The sequence below is a fragment of the Capra hircus genome, chromosome 3, assembly GCF_001704415.2.
Source record: "Capra hircus breed San Clemente chromosome 3, ASM170441v1, whole genome shotgun sequence".
NCBI lineage: Eukaryota > Metazoa > Chordata > Mammalia > Artiodactyla > Bovidae > Capra > Capra hircus.
The window spans coordinates 100,942,499-100,958,472 of NC_030810.1; the positions used below are offsets into that span (position 1 = coordinate 100,942,499).

At 47.7% G+C, this 15,974-nt stretch overlaps 1 protein-coding gene across 3 annotated transcripts in view; it reads left to right on the plus strand.

Moving 5' to 3' along the window:
* The window catches only part of TUFT1 (tuftelin 1), a 47,654-nt gene extending 33,903 nt beyond the window's left edge, over positions 1–13,751 (plus strand). For 2 of the 3 annotated variants that reach the window (XM_005677592.3, XM_013962414.2), the window contains 7 exons: positions 2,177–2,290; positions 6,307–6,435; positions 7,182–7,276; positions 9,355–9,460; positions 10,300–10,383; positions 11,307–11,407; positions 12,232–13,751. In XM_005677592.3, coding sequence (XP_005677649.1) covers positions 2,177–2,290; positions 6,307–6,435; positions 7,182–7,276; positions 9,355–9,460; positions 10,300–10,383; positions 11,307–11,407; positions 12,232–12,295 — 693 coding nt within the window. In that variant the 3' untranslated portion in view covers positions 12,296–13,751. The remainder of the gene's footprint in view (positions 1–2,176; positions 2,291–6,306; positions 6,436–7,181; positions 7,277–9,354; positions 9,461–10,299; positions 10,384–11,306; positions 11,408–12,231) is intronic. The other variant, XM_005677593.3, reaches the window with a different exon arrangement.

The following is a 15,974-nucleotide window of genomic DNA, read 5'->3' on the forward strand; positions in this document are numbered from 1 at the left end:
TCTGGGGCTTCCCTGATGACTCAGAGGGAAAGAATCTGCCTGCGATGCAGGAGACACAGGTTCGATCCTTGGGTGGGGAAGATCCCCTGGAGAAGGAACAGGCAACCCACTCGAGTACTCTTGCCTGGGAAATCCCATGGACAGTGGAGCCTGGCAGGCTACATACAGTCTGTGGGGTTGCAAAGAGCTGGACACGACTGAGCGACTAAACAACAACGATATATAAATCTGTCTCATTCTTTTGAATAACAACATAGTACTTTTAACCCCCCCCAGCTTTATTAATGTATAATCAACAAACACATGGCTATACTTTTTTAAAAAGGACTTTTGTTGTTGTATTTCTTGTGATTATGTAATAATATAAGACATGCACACTGTAGAAAATTGTGAAAGAAGAAAAAGATATCAATTGTAATCTACTCAGAGAAAAATCGGTTTGGTGAACTTTCCTTTGTTTTCCCTCCAGTGCAAATATGTATTTACGATATTGAGATTAGACTGTCTATAGCAGTTCTTTGTACTTATTTCTTAGGCAGTTATTTTTTGTGTTGGGTGTGTCTGGCCCTCAAGTGCAGAGCTGACTCAGACCTTCCCTTCGGTTCAGGGCTCGTTATCATCACTGGGCCCACAAAGGCTTCTCACTGCTTCGGTTTTTTTTTTTTTTTTGGTCTCCCTGACCGAAAGGTGCTCACTCTAACGTATTTAATATATAATTTAAATATGCCTATTAAGTATGTTTTTAATTTTCAAAATAGACTTGCACTCTATTTCTTTTTTCCTTTTTCATCCAACACCATATGTTTTAGGGCTCTGTTGACATTGCTGTGTTAAAATCTGTTTTGTTGTCTTTAGCTCCTACATGTAAAATTTTATAACTCCCTTTTATTCTCTTTGTACTGTATCATGAAATTTTTCCATGTCATTAAAGAGTCTTACGAGAATGACATTTGGATGAATTTTTTTTTTAATTAATTTTTTTGGCTGCCCCAGGTCTTGATCTCTATTTGCAGCATACAAACGCTTACTTGTGCCATGTGAGATCTAGTTCCCCGACCAGGGGTTAAACCCGGGACCCTGCATTGGGAGCACAGAGTCTTAGCCACTGGACCACGAGGGAAGTCCCTAATGGCTGGATTGGGAATGTTATGAGTCTGGCCACTCACTTTAGATGTGCAGTTTGGATTTTTCCCTTCCCCTGAGTCATCATATTTAGCAAATATGCTGTTAGCAACAAGTTTTAGTAACACCTGGCACTGTCTGTTCAGCCTTTCTGCTTCCAAGCTCCAAGATATTATCTGGCTTAGTTTTGAGGCAGCCTTGAAGGCAGGGTGTGGTAAGGAGTGTTCTCCCTGTTTCCCAGTTAGAGAAGCAAGGCCCACAGTACTCAGTGATAACACACCACCTGGGACACTGTCCTCTCCTCCCCGCTGAGCTCTGTGCTCTGGTTTGAAGGTGCTGCTGCCTCCCACTGTGCAAGGCAGGGAGAGACTCTCCTGTCAGACTCGAGGGAGCTGGTAACTGTGTGGCAGAAATGGAGGCGAGATCCTACACGCCAGTTCAGCCTTAACCACCCCCAGTTTGGGTGTGTCTGGGGGAGATACTCACAGTAACATCAGTGAGATACCTTTTCCTATATCGCATCTGATTCCTGGATTCACTGGGTCTTTTGCCCTAAGCTGCCTATCTGTCAGTAACCCTTAATCTGCTGATCTCTGTGCTCAGCGCAGAGAACCACAAAAGATGTGCCTCGTGGGCTGCGCCCCTCTTGACCAGCATGGCACAGCCCTTGCCCTTGGGGACTGAAGTCTAGAGAGGATCATGGTCCCTGCTCTCAGAGGGCCCTAGTCTGGAGGAAAAGCAGGACACACGTGTAAAGGTGGGATAAACATACCTGGTCATCAGTCCGTTGACAAGTATATAAAAACTACTGCAGTGTGTCCTAAAATAATGAGATGATTGGAAGCTAGTTGAGTTCTTTAGGGCACAAGTATGTTTTCACATGAATAATGTAGAATGCCTGAGTGCCTCAGACTAACTTTACTCCCTTATGCGATGTAAATTCCTTCACGAGGGTGGTCTGGGCCAGTCAGTCTAACAAGTGTGTATTATGGGGCGACCTTGTCTTACCAAGTCACATAGTGGTTTCAGCTTCTCGTCCCTCTCCTGGCTATAGGTGGACACCTATATAAATGAAGATGTTGAGAGCTTGAGGAAGACGGTTCAGGACTTGCTTGCCAAGCTGCAGGAAGCTGAGCGGCAGCACCAGTCAGACTGTTCGGCTTTTAAGGTGAGATTTGGGATTTGAGGAGAAAGTGCCCTAAGGGCAGGGCCACTGGATGCAGGTGCAGATGAATTTCTTCCTGGCGGAATGCCGTCAATCAACTGGAAAGGCTAGGTTTGGTGGCCCGGGGCACTTCCTGTCAACTTTGCTCTTTCTTGGATATCTATAGTTTTTGCTGTCCAAGGCTAGCCCATAGTTTGAAGGTCAGCTTTTGAGTCTCTGCTCTACTGGAGTGGAGAAATGGCGCTGATTTAGGAGAGCAGGTAAGTCAGAAGTCCTTTCTGTCAATTCATGGAAAGAACTGCTGGGCTGGATGTGCCATGCAGGCAAAGATTGTTGCTGTAAAGTTCACCATTGTATCCCCAGTGTCTGGAACAATTCTAGGCATCGGATGGGTGCCTCTTAAGTGTGGATGGGATGAGTGGATGGATTGGTGTGGTCTTAAGAAGAAATGTGCCTGTGGAATCAGGAACCTTTAGATCAGTCTTGGCTTTACTACACAGAGCTCTGTGATTTTTTTTAAAATTGAGGTATAATTTATTAACAGTGTTTCAAGTGAAAGCAAAGTCACTCAGTTGTATCTGACTCTTTGTGACCCCATGGATAGTAGCCTATGAGATTCCTCCATCCATGGAATTTTCCAGGCAAGAGTGCTGGAGTGCGTTGCCATTTCCTTCTCCAATGGATCTTCCCGACCCAGGGATTGAACCCGGGTCTCCAGCATTGCAAGCAGACAGTTTTACCGTCTGAGTCACCAGGGAAGTTCCCCAACAGTGTTTTAAGTGTACAGCAAAGTGATTCAGTTACACACATACACATACACACACATATATATATTCTTTTTCAGCTTCTTTTCTATTATAGGTTATTATAAGATATTGAATGTTCCTGTGCTATATAGTAGGCCCTTGTTGTTTATGTGTTATATATAGTTAGTGTGTATCTGTTAATCCCAAATTCCCAATTTATCCTGCTCCCCACCCAGAGCTCTGTAACCTTGAGTATCTCAATTATTGTTATAAAAGGTTATTATAGAAGATTTTAAAAATACAGAAATCTATATGTATAAAGCCCCTTCCCCAACTATTAAAAGTGTGCGAGATGTTCCATGGTTTCCAGAAAATTCTTGGGGTAGAAGATGAGGTACTCAAGACGAACATAGAGCAGTTTCCCTACTGCTATGTGTGAGAGGAACCATCTGGTTGTTCACTCAGTCATAAACAAGCGATGATAGGATTCTGCCCTGCCCAGGCTTGCCTGGGTCTGATGGAAGGAGAACTCCCAGCCTGAACTCTTCTCTTTCATGGACTAAAGAGAGAGAATTTTTGAGAGATGTTTTGAGGGTGTGGACCAAAGGTAGTGAGAGTGATTAACTGCCTCAAGAGTAGTTAAAGTCTTATCTGGGTAATTTAACCTCCCTAACCATCAGTTTTAACTTTCGTAAAAAGGGGTCATGAGTCGTGATTATTTAGGAATATAGTATATGATGGAGGTGTCCTTTTAAACCAACAGAGATAGATGAGAATATTCAATAAATGAAGGTGGAATTAACTAGTATTAAAAATAAACTACATAGATCCTTAATACGTCACTGTTTACAAAAATAGAATCCAATTGGATTAAAGAGTAAATGCAGAAAAATAAGATTATGAAGATATTAAAATATATATAAGGATGTTTTTTTTTAAAGGGTCATGAAATATACCTCGCAAGTTTGGTGCACTGATTGAGTGAGGTAATATTTGTAAATATATTTATTACTTGAAAGAGTTTTAGAAATAATAAATATTCTACATTTTTCTTAGTCATCAGTTCAACAGGTGGGTTTTCCTGTCCTAAATAAATTAGACTTAGGCTCCCCAGTGGCTCAGTGATAAAGAATCCATCTGCCAATCCAAGAGAAGGGGGTTCAGCCCGTGGTTTGGAAAGATCCCCTGGAAATGGAAATGGCAACCCACTCCAGTATTCCTGTCTAGGAAATCCCATGGACAGAGGAGCTGAGGGCTATAGTCCATGGGATCACAAAGAGTTGAGCACAACTTAGTGACTAAATAACAATGACAACAGGGTACTACTAAGATTAACTTGGTCTCAGAACAAAGTAGCTGTGTGGTAAAGGAGTTTATTGAATCTACTTCAGATTCTACAGTTTGGATAGTTCCGTCGATAATGAATCAGTTTAGTGACCCTTTCTTACTTTCCTAGAATAGAACAGGAGGAAGGGGAGGTTGAGGCTGTAGCACTGACCAGACTGTGAATGTTGGAAATAAATTTCTACATTGAGAAATACTGTGAAGTACTAGTTGGTTTTGGCAGCAAATGGGAGAGCTCTGCTAACCCTGGGTTTCAAAACTTGAGCAAAAGTATCCTCAGTAAAAGCCCAAGGCTGTAAGGCCTGTGACTGCTGGTAGACACACACTCGTGGCTTCTTACGAGGAGCTGCCCTTTAACCCCGTGATGTGTAGCACAGATCCACAGTAGGAGATGGTCCTTGGGTCGCTCCCACTACTGGGGTAGGTCCCCACACCCTCATGATTAAAGGGTTCCTTTGGGCAGGGCTGGCTGGAACTGTGGGACCGACGTAGCAGAGTCTGGCTTTTTTCCTTTGTGACTTTACAGCTGCGTGTGAGGATCATCTGTGGTCCGTTGGTGCTGTGCTCCAAGCACACAGCAACCTGGGTGCAATGTTTGTGTACAGAAATGAGAGGCCTTCTTTTTATACTTCTGCCCAAGGAACGGGCCTGTTTCAGGCTAATATGGGACGTTGGAAGGCTTTTCTCAGTCTCTCTGGGTGGATTAGACTCTCTGGTCTGTTTTTCTGAAGCTGGGGGGCAAGAAGGGCAAGATTGTCTATTACCACGAAGACAACCTGTCATTAAGCGTGGGTTTCCCGTTCTACTGGCTCCTGGCTGTCAGGAAGGATTTACTCTGGATGGGGCCGTGTACAGTGTGGACAAGTCCCATCACACGTCATCCTTTGCTTTGCTTTCTTCTCCTTGATTCTGACTTCGGGAGGAGCCAGACAAACTGGTTGCTGGTGTTTCGTTTTACCAGGCCTGGTTAGGCTTTCCAGAGGTTACCCGAATTCTTTTAGTCTCTGACTGGGGAGTCAGAGTGGGGTACCTGGAAAGCATTGAAATCGATGATGAAGCAACTGAGTTTACTGTCATTTACTGGCCGTGTAATCTTGAATAGGTCACTTTTCCTTTAGTTGTGAAAGGAGAAGTTTGGACTAGATGGTCATCCAGTCCATTCATGATGTTACAGAGCTCTGGCTGTGTGCTCAGTGCTGTGCTAAGCTCTGGAAAGGGAGTGGTGCCCAGCGTCTCTGCCGTCGTGAAGCTGACGGTCTCCTGGGGGGTGCGCACAAGCGACCAGGCAAAATCTGCTCGGTGCATAAGAGGGTAGACACACAAAGGACACACACCTCATCCGAGCTCCAGCTCCCTGGAAGAAGGGTGTCTAAGCTGAGACCTGAAAGATGATCAGGAGTTGGCAAAATGTACACAGGAGGAAAGGAGGCAAGTTCTTATTTTACTTTTTTACTCTAAATTCCACTTCTATGCTTTCCATATTGCAAAATTCTTCCTGGTGCTAGTAACGCTCTGGGTGCTGTTTTGGCCTTTCCAGGATTGCTGGAAGTGAGGATGAGGAAGAGTGGGAGACAGAAGGAGGGACACAGAGATTCCTCCATTGGATTCTTTGTATTAGAAAGAAAGTCATGGCACTGGTTTAAGCTTGGGTGACCCTGGAGGGCTGGTGGGGATGCTGAAGACGTCAGCTATCTGGAAAGCAGAGCTTGTGGGTTCCAGGTGTCACTCTGATTATGTGACAGTTTTCCTTGGGAGTGGAGTTAATCTGCTGGTCTCCTGAGTGGTCCTGGAACAGTGATGGGGAGACGGCGGTGTGCCCATCAGGGTTGCCTCCTCCTCCCATCCCTGCACCCTCATTCCTGGGTTTTTTCCTTTTTATCTACGTTTGTCCTTCCACACAGTTCACAAAGTCCCCATCCTGTGTCCCAGGTCACACTCGGCCAGTACCAGAGAGAAGCCAAACAGAGTCAGGTGGCCCTACAGAGAGCGGAGGACAGAGCGGAGCAGAAGGAAGCAGAAGTCGGGGAGCTGCAGAGGCGCTTGCTGGGAATGGAGACGGTAACTGCTGGGGTCTTGCTCTTCAGCACCCATACTCCTGGGCTGGAAGGTGCGGGTGGACTGCCTAAGATGGTTGCAGAGACCTTCCTTTTCTTAGCGGTTCCAGAAAAGCACATTTCACAGCTTCGTTTGGAGTACTGTTTAGCCCTTAAGGAATGGGAAGATTTTTTTAAATCTTTTATTTATGTATTTGGCTGTGCTGGGTCTTAGTTGCAGTGTATGGGATCTTTAGTTGTGGCATGCAGGATCTAGTTTCCCAACCAGGTATCGAACCTGGGTCTCTACATTGGGAGCACAGAGTCTTAGCCACTGGGCACCAGGGAAGTCCCAGGGAAGGTCTTTCTTTATCTAACTTAGCTCTTGGTAACTCGACTTGAACCCATTTCCATTTTAGGTGGGTTCTGGTAGAGCTGCCCTTTGGCCTTTGAAGACAGTTCTTCAGGAGCCACTCAGCCTAGTTCCCTGGGGATCGGTAGCCAGAGCTGGCAGGTGGACCCAGCTGATGCAGGGCCAGATTCTCCCTTCGGGCAGCTGGGCGAGGCTGAGAAGTTTCTATGTGCTGAGGGTGGGAAGGGTTATCCCTGTTAGGGGAGAGCACCCCATCAAACCAGCTTGACCTGCTGCTCCCTGGCAGCTGTCCCAGGCCCCGCAGGGGCTGAGTCCCAGCCCTTGGTGCCCATCTTACCCCGAACACAGATACCGTCACCGTCTCCTCATTGTAGATTTTCTTTCCTTTGGCCCACCAGGAGTATCAGGCCTTACTGGCGAAGGTCAGGGAAGGGGAGACAGCCCTGGAGGAACTTCGGAGTAAGAACGTTGACTGCCGAGCAGAACAAGAAAAGTAAGGGCCCTGGCTCAGCGTGAGGTCGGGGTGCGGGGAGGAGAGGGTGCCGTCCTGGGGAGGAAGCTGGTGCTGATGTCAGGTCTTCCAGCTCTGACTCACTGTGTGCCTGCTCGGGGTGGGGCCCTGCCCAGGGAGATACTGTGGGGAGGCTGCCATGTCTGAGGCACTCATTTTCCAATACCTGAAGAAAAGGCTTCTGTGGTTGTAGGGACAGGGGCAGGTGGGAGCGGGTGAAATGTCTACCGTTGCTGCACATCATTTTGAGATTCTGAGGTTGTTACACTGGATGTGTTACTGGATTGCACCATAGCCTACTCCCCCCTAAACACAGTGTTAGTTGCTCAGTCGTGTCTGCTCTTTGTGACCCCACGGACTGTAGCCTCCCAGGCTCCTCTGTCCATGGGATTCTCCAGGCAAGAATACTGGAGTGGGTTGCCATGCCCTGCTCCAGGGGAATTTTCCTGATGCAGGGTTTGAACCCACATCTCTTACATCTCCTGCATTGGCATGTGGGGTCTTTACCACTTGCGCCACCTGGGAAGATCACAAATGGTTAATCAAATGTAACATTAGCATATTGGGGGACTTCCCTGGTGGTCTAGCGGGTAAGACTCCACGCTCCCAATGCAGGGGGCCCAGGTTCTATCCCTGATTGGGGAACTAGATCGCACATTCTGCAACTAAGATTTCACATGCCACAGCTAAAGATCCTGCATGCTGCAATGAAGACTGAAGATCCCGAGTGCCGCAACTGAGACTTGATGCAGTCAAATAAATAATTAAAAACCTGGACCTTTCTAAGCTCAACAGACATTACCTGTCGGGCCTTCTAAGGCATTCCAAGACGAACAGACCCAATCCTTGCCTTCTTGGACCCTTGGTCTGCTAGGGTCATCTTCTCTCCTTTGGGATAACCTGATCTAGGCCTTCCTGGCATGGTAAATGCAGACCTCTTATTGTAACCTTCTTTCAAACTTCGTAGCAGAATTGCTTTAAATTACTCAGCGCTCCCTCACCACTCCTGTGGTGGAGGTGCTCACAGGCGGGAGCCTGAGTGGAAGGAGCAGGAGAGACAAAGAAGACCAGATAACTGAGATTTGGGGTGGGCAAGTGACCGTTGCACATCAGAAACACTGATTTTCTCAATAAAAGGAGACCAAGGAATAGAGTGCTGGAGAGCTGAGGGTGGGAACTTAGAATGCTTGAAATTAGGAAGCGTGAGTTGGGCTCGGATTGCATTGTCCCCCACCCCTAGAGCTGCCCATCTTCTAGCAATGTGCTCTTGTCTGCTTCCTCAGGCAGACCCAGAGAATAATGGGTATCAGCAATTCTTAAATGCCCTGAACTCCTGGGCATTCTCCCCAGCTGCCTGATCTTTGGAGATCTTGACCCAGTTTGCTTAGAAGATGGAAAGGAATCAGCAGTGTCTGGGAACTAAGAGACTTAGACTTGGGACTTCCCTCGTGGTCCAGTGGTTATGACTTCTCACGCCCAGTGCTCTGCACTGGGCATGGGTTTGATCCCGGGTCAGGGGACTAAGATCCCACATACTGCCCGGCACAGCCGAAAAACAAAACAAAACCAGACTTGTGTGAAGAAGTGTTAAGGGTCCTCAAATCTTATCTCCCTCTTGGTATAAAATCCCTGCTAACAGCTTGATGGTCTTGGGTATCATAATCCCAGCTCGTACATGAATCTTTCCAGGAATAAGGAGCTCATTAGACATGAGGCAGTCCACTTTCTGACAACTTTAATTCTGAGAATGTCTTTCCTATGTTATTAAATAACATAAGAACTGCTACCTTGGTACATCTACCTATCGGCTCTAGTTTTACTGGTGAAACTTTCCAGAATGATTTATCCTGTCTAACCTTTCTGAGCCTCAGTTCCCTTGTTTGGACTGGATGATCTCTAGTATGCTTCTGATGTGTGTTCCCACTGCCTCCTCCTTAAAGCAGAGCTGGGGTAGAAGGAAACACACCTGACTGGAACCTCCTGAGCTCAAGGTCCTTACTGTGACCAGGTGGAGAAGGCACCTTTTCCTCTTACCTCGGCCTTTCGGTCTTAATTCCCAGGGCTGCTAACCTGGAGAAGGAAGTGGCTGGGCTGCGGGAGAAGATCCACCACTTGGATGACATGCTTAAGAGCCAGCAGCGGAAGGTCCGGCAGATGATAGAGCAGGTACATGGGTAACCCTGCTCTGGGGGCCACTCTGGGAGTCTCTGCGTTGTGTCTAGCCCTGTTTTCCTGTCAAGCCTACACCTTTATTTATGTATTCTCCTGGGTATCTTGTCTTACATTCTTGAGTGTCCCGTAAAACACTCAAGTCTGCCTATTAAATTAGGGTGATTGGGATTCGCTGTTCTTCCATCTTTCCCCTACTTTTTTGGTCATTTGCCTTGTGGTTTTCCATGGGAAAAGAAGGAAAAGGTTAGTCTTCCTTGCTCGTTAAAAAGTGCTGGTAAATAAGTAATTAAGTCGCAATAAACTCACTTATCTGTGTGTAGATTTTCAACCTTTGCACCTCGTGATGTATTTTCTGCTTTTCCTTGCCTGAACTTCCGGCGGTCAGAATGTGCTGTTTTGTGGAGTTGTTCTGAGAATTTCAGAGCCCCTAGTTGGGGGGCGTAGCTGTGGCACGCCAGCTCCATGCGCGCTAGGATTTCTTCCATCTTGTTCACTGCTGTTTCCCATTGTCTAAAATAGGGACTGTCATATAGTCTGGCATTCAGTATCCCTTTCTTGAACCAATACATCATTTGCATTTCCCAAAGGCAAATGAAATGGTTTTTGAGCCGTCCATTATTTTGGATTATGAGGGTGGTGTTCCCCCTCACCCCCCTCACACAAATCTGGAATAATCAAGAGTTTAGTGTTTACTGAAAAGCTAAGGAAGTCACGTGAGAGGTGCAGTACTCTGCCCTTTGTCTCCGCTGGCTCCCCCAGCAGCCGGGCAAAGTTGGATGAGTATGTCATGAGTCATTTCAGAACGAGCCCTAGTGTCTCCCACATCTTTGCAGCTCCAGAACTCAAAAGCTGTGATCCAGTCCAAGGATACCACCATCCAGGAGCTCAAGGAGAAGATTGCCTACCTGGAAGCCGAGGTGTGTGTTCCGGGCAGCCCTGGGAAGGGAACAGACTCTTGAAAAAGAATCTGGACACGGGGAGGGGGAGATTCTGGAGGGGTCTTTGTCGTGTCTTGCTGCTGCTCAGAAGTGAGTATCTGAGGTGGTTGGTTGATCTCCAGCTTTTCTGCTGACTAAACATTTTCTGAGACTCTTCAGGGATTGCGGGCAATGGTAAGACCTGTCCCCACTCTGAAGGGATCATCCTTGTGGTGCCACCCCTGTGCCACAGCAGCATGGAGGCCGGCCCTTCATTCTGATTCTGCAGGCTTAGCAGAGGAGCTGAGAGTAGAGCTGAGCCTTGAAGGAGAACACATCCTATAAATGGAGTCTTCTCCACGGCTAAGGTGATGGGCTCGACTGGCTAAGGAGTTCTTCTTAGTCTGATGTCCACCGTACTTCAGAGGCCTTCCTGTCCATTGACTGGCTCCCTGAGATTGCTTTGCAGCCATTGTGTGAGGGTGTCTCAGATAGAGGGGGAGATCAAAAGAAATAGGAGACAGAGGTGTTTATCTCCAGGGAGTCTGCAGTCTAGATTTAGAGATAAAATCCTTTAAACGTATACCTAAGGATACGTTATAGAAAAGCATATCAGCAAATGCAAGTAAATTTCTCGACAGACTCTAGGAGATTATATGTAGGAAATGTGTAGAGGGGAAGTACAGGAGATGATCGGTGTTTAACAGTTATCGAGAGAACACATCCTCAGGGAAGGAGGCTGGAGCAAGTACTGAAGGAGTGCAACCTGGAGTGCTGAAGATGAGGGCTTCCTGGTGGTGGCAGGCGCAGTGGGGTGGGGGTGACGGCAGCACCTAGAGCTGGAGACCAGGATGAGCTGGTTAGATGTGACCCACAGCAAACCGGAAGAGACCCAATTCTAATCTCGTAAACTTGCGTTACAGAATTTAGAGATGCACGACCGGATGGAACACCTGATAGAAAAACAGATCAGTCATGGCAACTTCAGCACCCAGAACCGGGCCAAGACCGAGAACCTGGGCAGGTGAGTGAGGGCGCGTGGAGCGGAGCCCAGGAAGGAAGTGAAGGAAGGCGGGGCAGAGCCACAGGAAGGAAACCTTCAGTACCAAGGCCAGGACGAGGCTCTCCAAAGTCCAGGTTCTTTCTCTCTGTCTCTCATCTGACCCATTCTCCACCTGAACCACTTTCTAACCAGGTTAGAGTAGAGCCTGATACCACAACCCCAGGGAGGCCCATGGACAACACGAGAGGCATATGAACCCCTGAAATTGGAGGCAAAAATTGTGACTATTCGCAAGGGCATATGGAGCTTCCCAGGTGGTACAGTGATAAAGAACCCACCTGCTAATGCAGGAGGTGCAAAGAGATGCAGGTTCGATCCCTGGGTTAGGAAGATCCCCTGGAGTAGGAAATAGCAACCCACTCTAGTATTCTTGCCTGGAAAATTCCATGGACAAAGGAGCCTGGCGGGGGACAGTCTGTGGGGTCGCAGAGTCGGACGTGATTGAGCACACACATACACAGCAATGGCTGATGTCTAGGGAGAGGGCTTTTTGTTTCTGCGAGAGTCATAGAAAGGTCTAAAACTTTGGAAAAAAAAAAAAAATCAGGAATCACAGCCATCCCGTTCCTTAGGTGTTCAGCTGCACCCTCTGTGTTCCCCACCCCTGTCATGAGATAAAAGCACCAGTCCCCTGGCCGCTTAGCCCTGGCAGTGATGGTTTCAGGACATTCAGGACCAAGAGATCAGTGGGCCCTGCAGGGTGGGACCTGGAGGCAAGCCAGAGGGGTGGCTCTGGGAAGGCTGGGCCATGACAGGGCACTTAGCATTTCTGACTTTCTTTTCAGCATCAGGATATCCAAGCCCCCCAGCCCAAAGCCCATGCCTCTCATCCGAGTGGTGGAAACATGAGCCCAAGGAGGTGGACGTTGCTGCCGCCTCTGGCCTGCGGAGGAGCCCACCATCCCTGGAGGCCGCCAGCCCTGACTTTGACCTTCCAACTGCTCCCTGGCTGTGCTCAGGCCCGGGCTTCACGGTTCTGTACGCTGGGCAGACGGAGGACTAACGCCCCTCTGGACACTGTGGCCTCTGGAGGCTGGTACCCGGCCTGCAGGAGCCAGGGTAGTAGCCTTGTTCCCGTATTTACTATTTCTCTCTGTAGCAGAGCCTCCCTTCTGTTGTAGATTGGAGTTCAGCTGCCCCAGAAGCAGGCCCTCCGTGGGTCAGGTCGAGAGAGGTGATGAGATCTGCCCTAGAAGCTGGAGTCCTGGGGGAGCAGAGTTCCTTCCGTAAACATAGCTCAGTTCTCAGCAACAAACTGTTTTTCTACTTGCTCCACCCTCAGCCCGTGCTGAGCAGGGCCTCCTGCAGACAGACTGTGGGGCTACCTGTCATGGCCTGGTCAGAGTCAGTGAACCTCAACTTTGACCAGATGGTCTTGTCTTTGGGGGAGGGGAAATGTCCTTCAAGGCGTAGCTGTGAGCAGAAAGGTTCTGTGAGGCCATGGACAGTTATGGGCAACTTCTCTCTGCTGTGAAGGCTCCCAGAACCTCTTAGGGTTTCCCCCATGGAGGTGCAAGATACACGTCATTCTTCTTGACTCAGAGCCTAAAAACTGTTTTCACTGGGTTACATCGATCTCAGCGAAGAAACTCTGTGGTATTTATTTTGCTAAGTTATTGGTGTTTTTCCTTCCATCTCACAACTGATTTAATCCCAGAGTTCTGCAGTCTTCTCTTGCGGTGTTTGGATTTACTTGACAGAGGGAAAAGAGCATTTCTAATGGACTCATCGATTTCAGAATGATGTTATAAGTCTTTTCCTCCCTTTCCTCTACCTGCTGCCTTTCCCTTCCTCCTCCAAACCTCAGGAAGGCAAGTATATTTACCCTGAGGCATCAGGGTTTGCATGTCTGTTGTTTGGGGGAAGACAGCAATCAGGAGGGATTGAATCCCTCTCTTAACCCTGCTGTGCCCGGGTGCTCCACCATCAGTTATCCTGGCTCTGAATGAACCTGCCACTTGTCTGTGTTTTCTTTAGGGCTCTTCCTGCAGCCTTAAGAAGAAGTTAAGCAGCAGAATGTGGTACTCTAGGACACAGAAAATGAAAAATAAACATTAAGTCTCTTCAGGTTCTCCTTGGCTCAAAACCAGAAGCCTTAAGTCTGTGGTTTCTGTGCATTGGGGCTGAGCTCCCATGCTAGCTTTGTTCATCGTGGTGTTCTGGTGTTCTTCACACCATTCCCATTTGTACAATGAGGGGGTTGCACCAGATAACTTCCATGGGTCCTTCCAGTTCTGATACTCTTTCCCATGGCATATTCTTTGTATGGTGAGTTTAATAAATTATGTTAATGTATCTCTTTGAGCTCCTGGTGTGGTTTCTTTTCACTTTTCAGGGAGGATGAAAGAACATAATTCTAGTGCTTCTTGCAGGTGGGCACCCTGTTGTCCATATCTGGAAGGTGTGGAGACAGCCCCAGTATTATGATTTGGGGACTTAGAGGCATTCAGAGGAGTTAAGAGTGCCTCTGTTAAGCAGCTCAGCTCCATGGTCTGAGTCCTTATTGTAGGAGGTAGCCCCTAACTTTTGCTCTGACCCATCTGGGGTTGTGGCCTTGTGGGATCCCTAAGCTTGGCCAGTTGGAAAAGAGCTGCTCGCAGACAGAGGTCTCGTGATTATTCGGAGATTTACCGATCTCAAAACTTAGAGATTTATTTGCAGACAGAGGTCCTGTGATTACTTAGAGTTTTACCAATCTCAAAACAGATTGACCGATCAGCACTGGAGAGAGGTGACTAACACCATATCCTTCGCAGAAATGAAAAGCTGACTGCAGCTGTTTGAGGCTTTAGGTTTTGGCATCTCTAGGTGTTGCATTCAGTTAATCCAATGATTATCTTTTTCTTTCTGCCAAAAAAAATGTAGTTGACTGCAGGGCCCAACTGACATAGCTAAATTTACAGGAATCTTCCCTGGACCAAAGGAACTAGAAACCCCCTTCATCTCTGGCCCCAGTTCCTCTCTCGTCCCCTTTCTCCTTCAGTCAGAAAAGTGTAATATTTTTCTCTTGTGACTTTTCTTCCCCTTTTTGTTTCTCAGCTAATTCACGGCTTCAGAATGCACAGGAAACCTCCTTCCATTCCAGACCTGGGTTTGTCTTTGAGCAGCCTGAGTTCTCTGCCTCCTCTGGCAGTCTTGCCTGGCATGGGAGTATCTAGACTGTGCTTGTTTTCAGAATATTAAGAGGGTGGAAGCAGGGTGGGGTTGCCTAAGGTGCCAAGATGACTTGCAGAGTTGGAAGAAGATGGAGTGAGGAAGAAGATGGAGTGAGGAAGAAGATGGAGTGAGCCCAGGGAAGAGAAGTTCTGGACTGAACCTCAAGGACCTGGTGAGACAGCAGAGATCGGACTTGCAGATAATGAAACGGCCTGGAAATGTTCTGGGGAACAGAGCTAGAGCTCTAACGGGAGTTCCCTGGCGGTTTGGTGCTTAGGACTCTGTGTTTTCACTGCCATGGGCCTGCGTTCAATCCCTGGTTGGGGAATTAAGATCCCACAAGCTACACAGCATGACTGGAAAAAAAAAGAGAGCTCCGGGAGATTCCTGGGACCAAAAAGTACCTGTGGTGTGCATTTCCCCAAGTTTAGTTGTACCACTGCCAAAAGGAACGGGCTAAGGAGGTTCTATGGGAAGAGAAATAGGCAAGGAAAAGACAGTTTATATCCTGGCAACCTTTTCAATTAGAGATGGAGAATGGGGACTGGAGAGCGGGTAGAGGCCCAGGCCTGAGAAAGGGCGTGGTGAGAAGCTGCTCCTGACTAGCAGCCTGTTTATTGCCTGTGTCATGTCATGTGTAAGCCCCTCCTCTGTGCTCGCTGAATGTGCTGTAGAGAGAACATTGAGTCTGACTCTCTGGGACCTTTGCCATGATGGCCTGTTTCTTTGAGCTGGGTGCTGAGAGCTGCCCGGACACGCAGCCGTCATCAGCAGCACCCTGTAAACTGGGAGTATCACCTCAACGTGGGAAAAGCTTGGAAGAGTGCTCCCTGCCTCCTGAATAACTGCCCCTGTCCTCCCACCTTTTTATTTGTCCCCTCCCTGGGTAGAAAAAAAGCCTAATCGGGACCTGGTATTTCAACTAAATGATGTATTGGGCCTTTGTTTTTAAACTTAATACCTGAAACCAAAAATTGATTGACTTATTTTCATCTCTGTTTCAAAAAACTTTGCATTATGAAATGTTCCACGATGTCCTCTGGAAAGATGCTTTGACATGAGGTGGCTAAAGCGACTTAACTTGACTGAGGAGGGTAATACTCTGTCTCTAATCAGCACTTTGATGTCTGTTGCTGGTTTTTGTGGGGCCTCTGCTAATCCCCTGGGCTCCCTCGTTCCTCAGAGCCAAGCATTGCGGAGCGCAGGCCTGAGTTTGTTCAGGCTCTGACCCAACAGCAGATGTTCGCCTAGGGCCCTTGGCCTCTTTTCCATGCTTCGATTTAGGACTCTAGCTTTGCATAGAGAAATCGTTTCCTATCTTCCTTGTCCCAGTTCTAAGCACCATGGCCTTGAAACTCAAAGTTGGAGACCT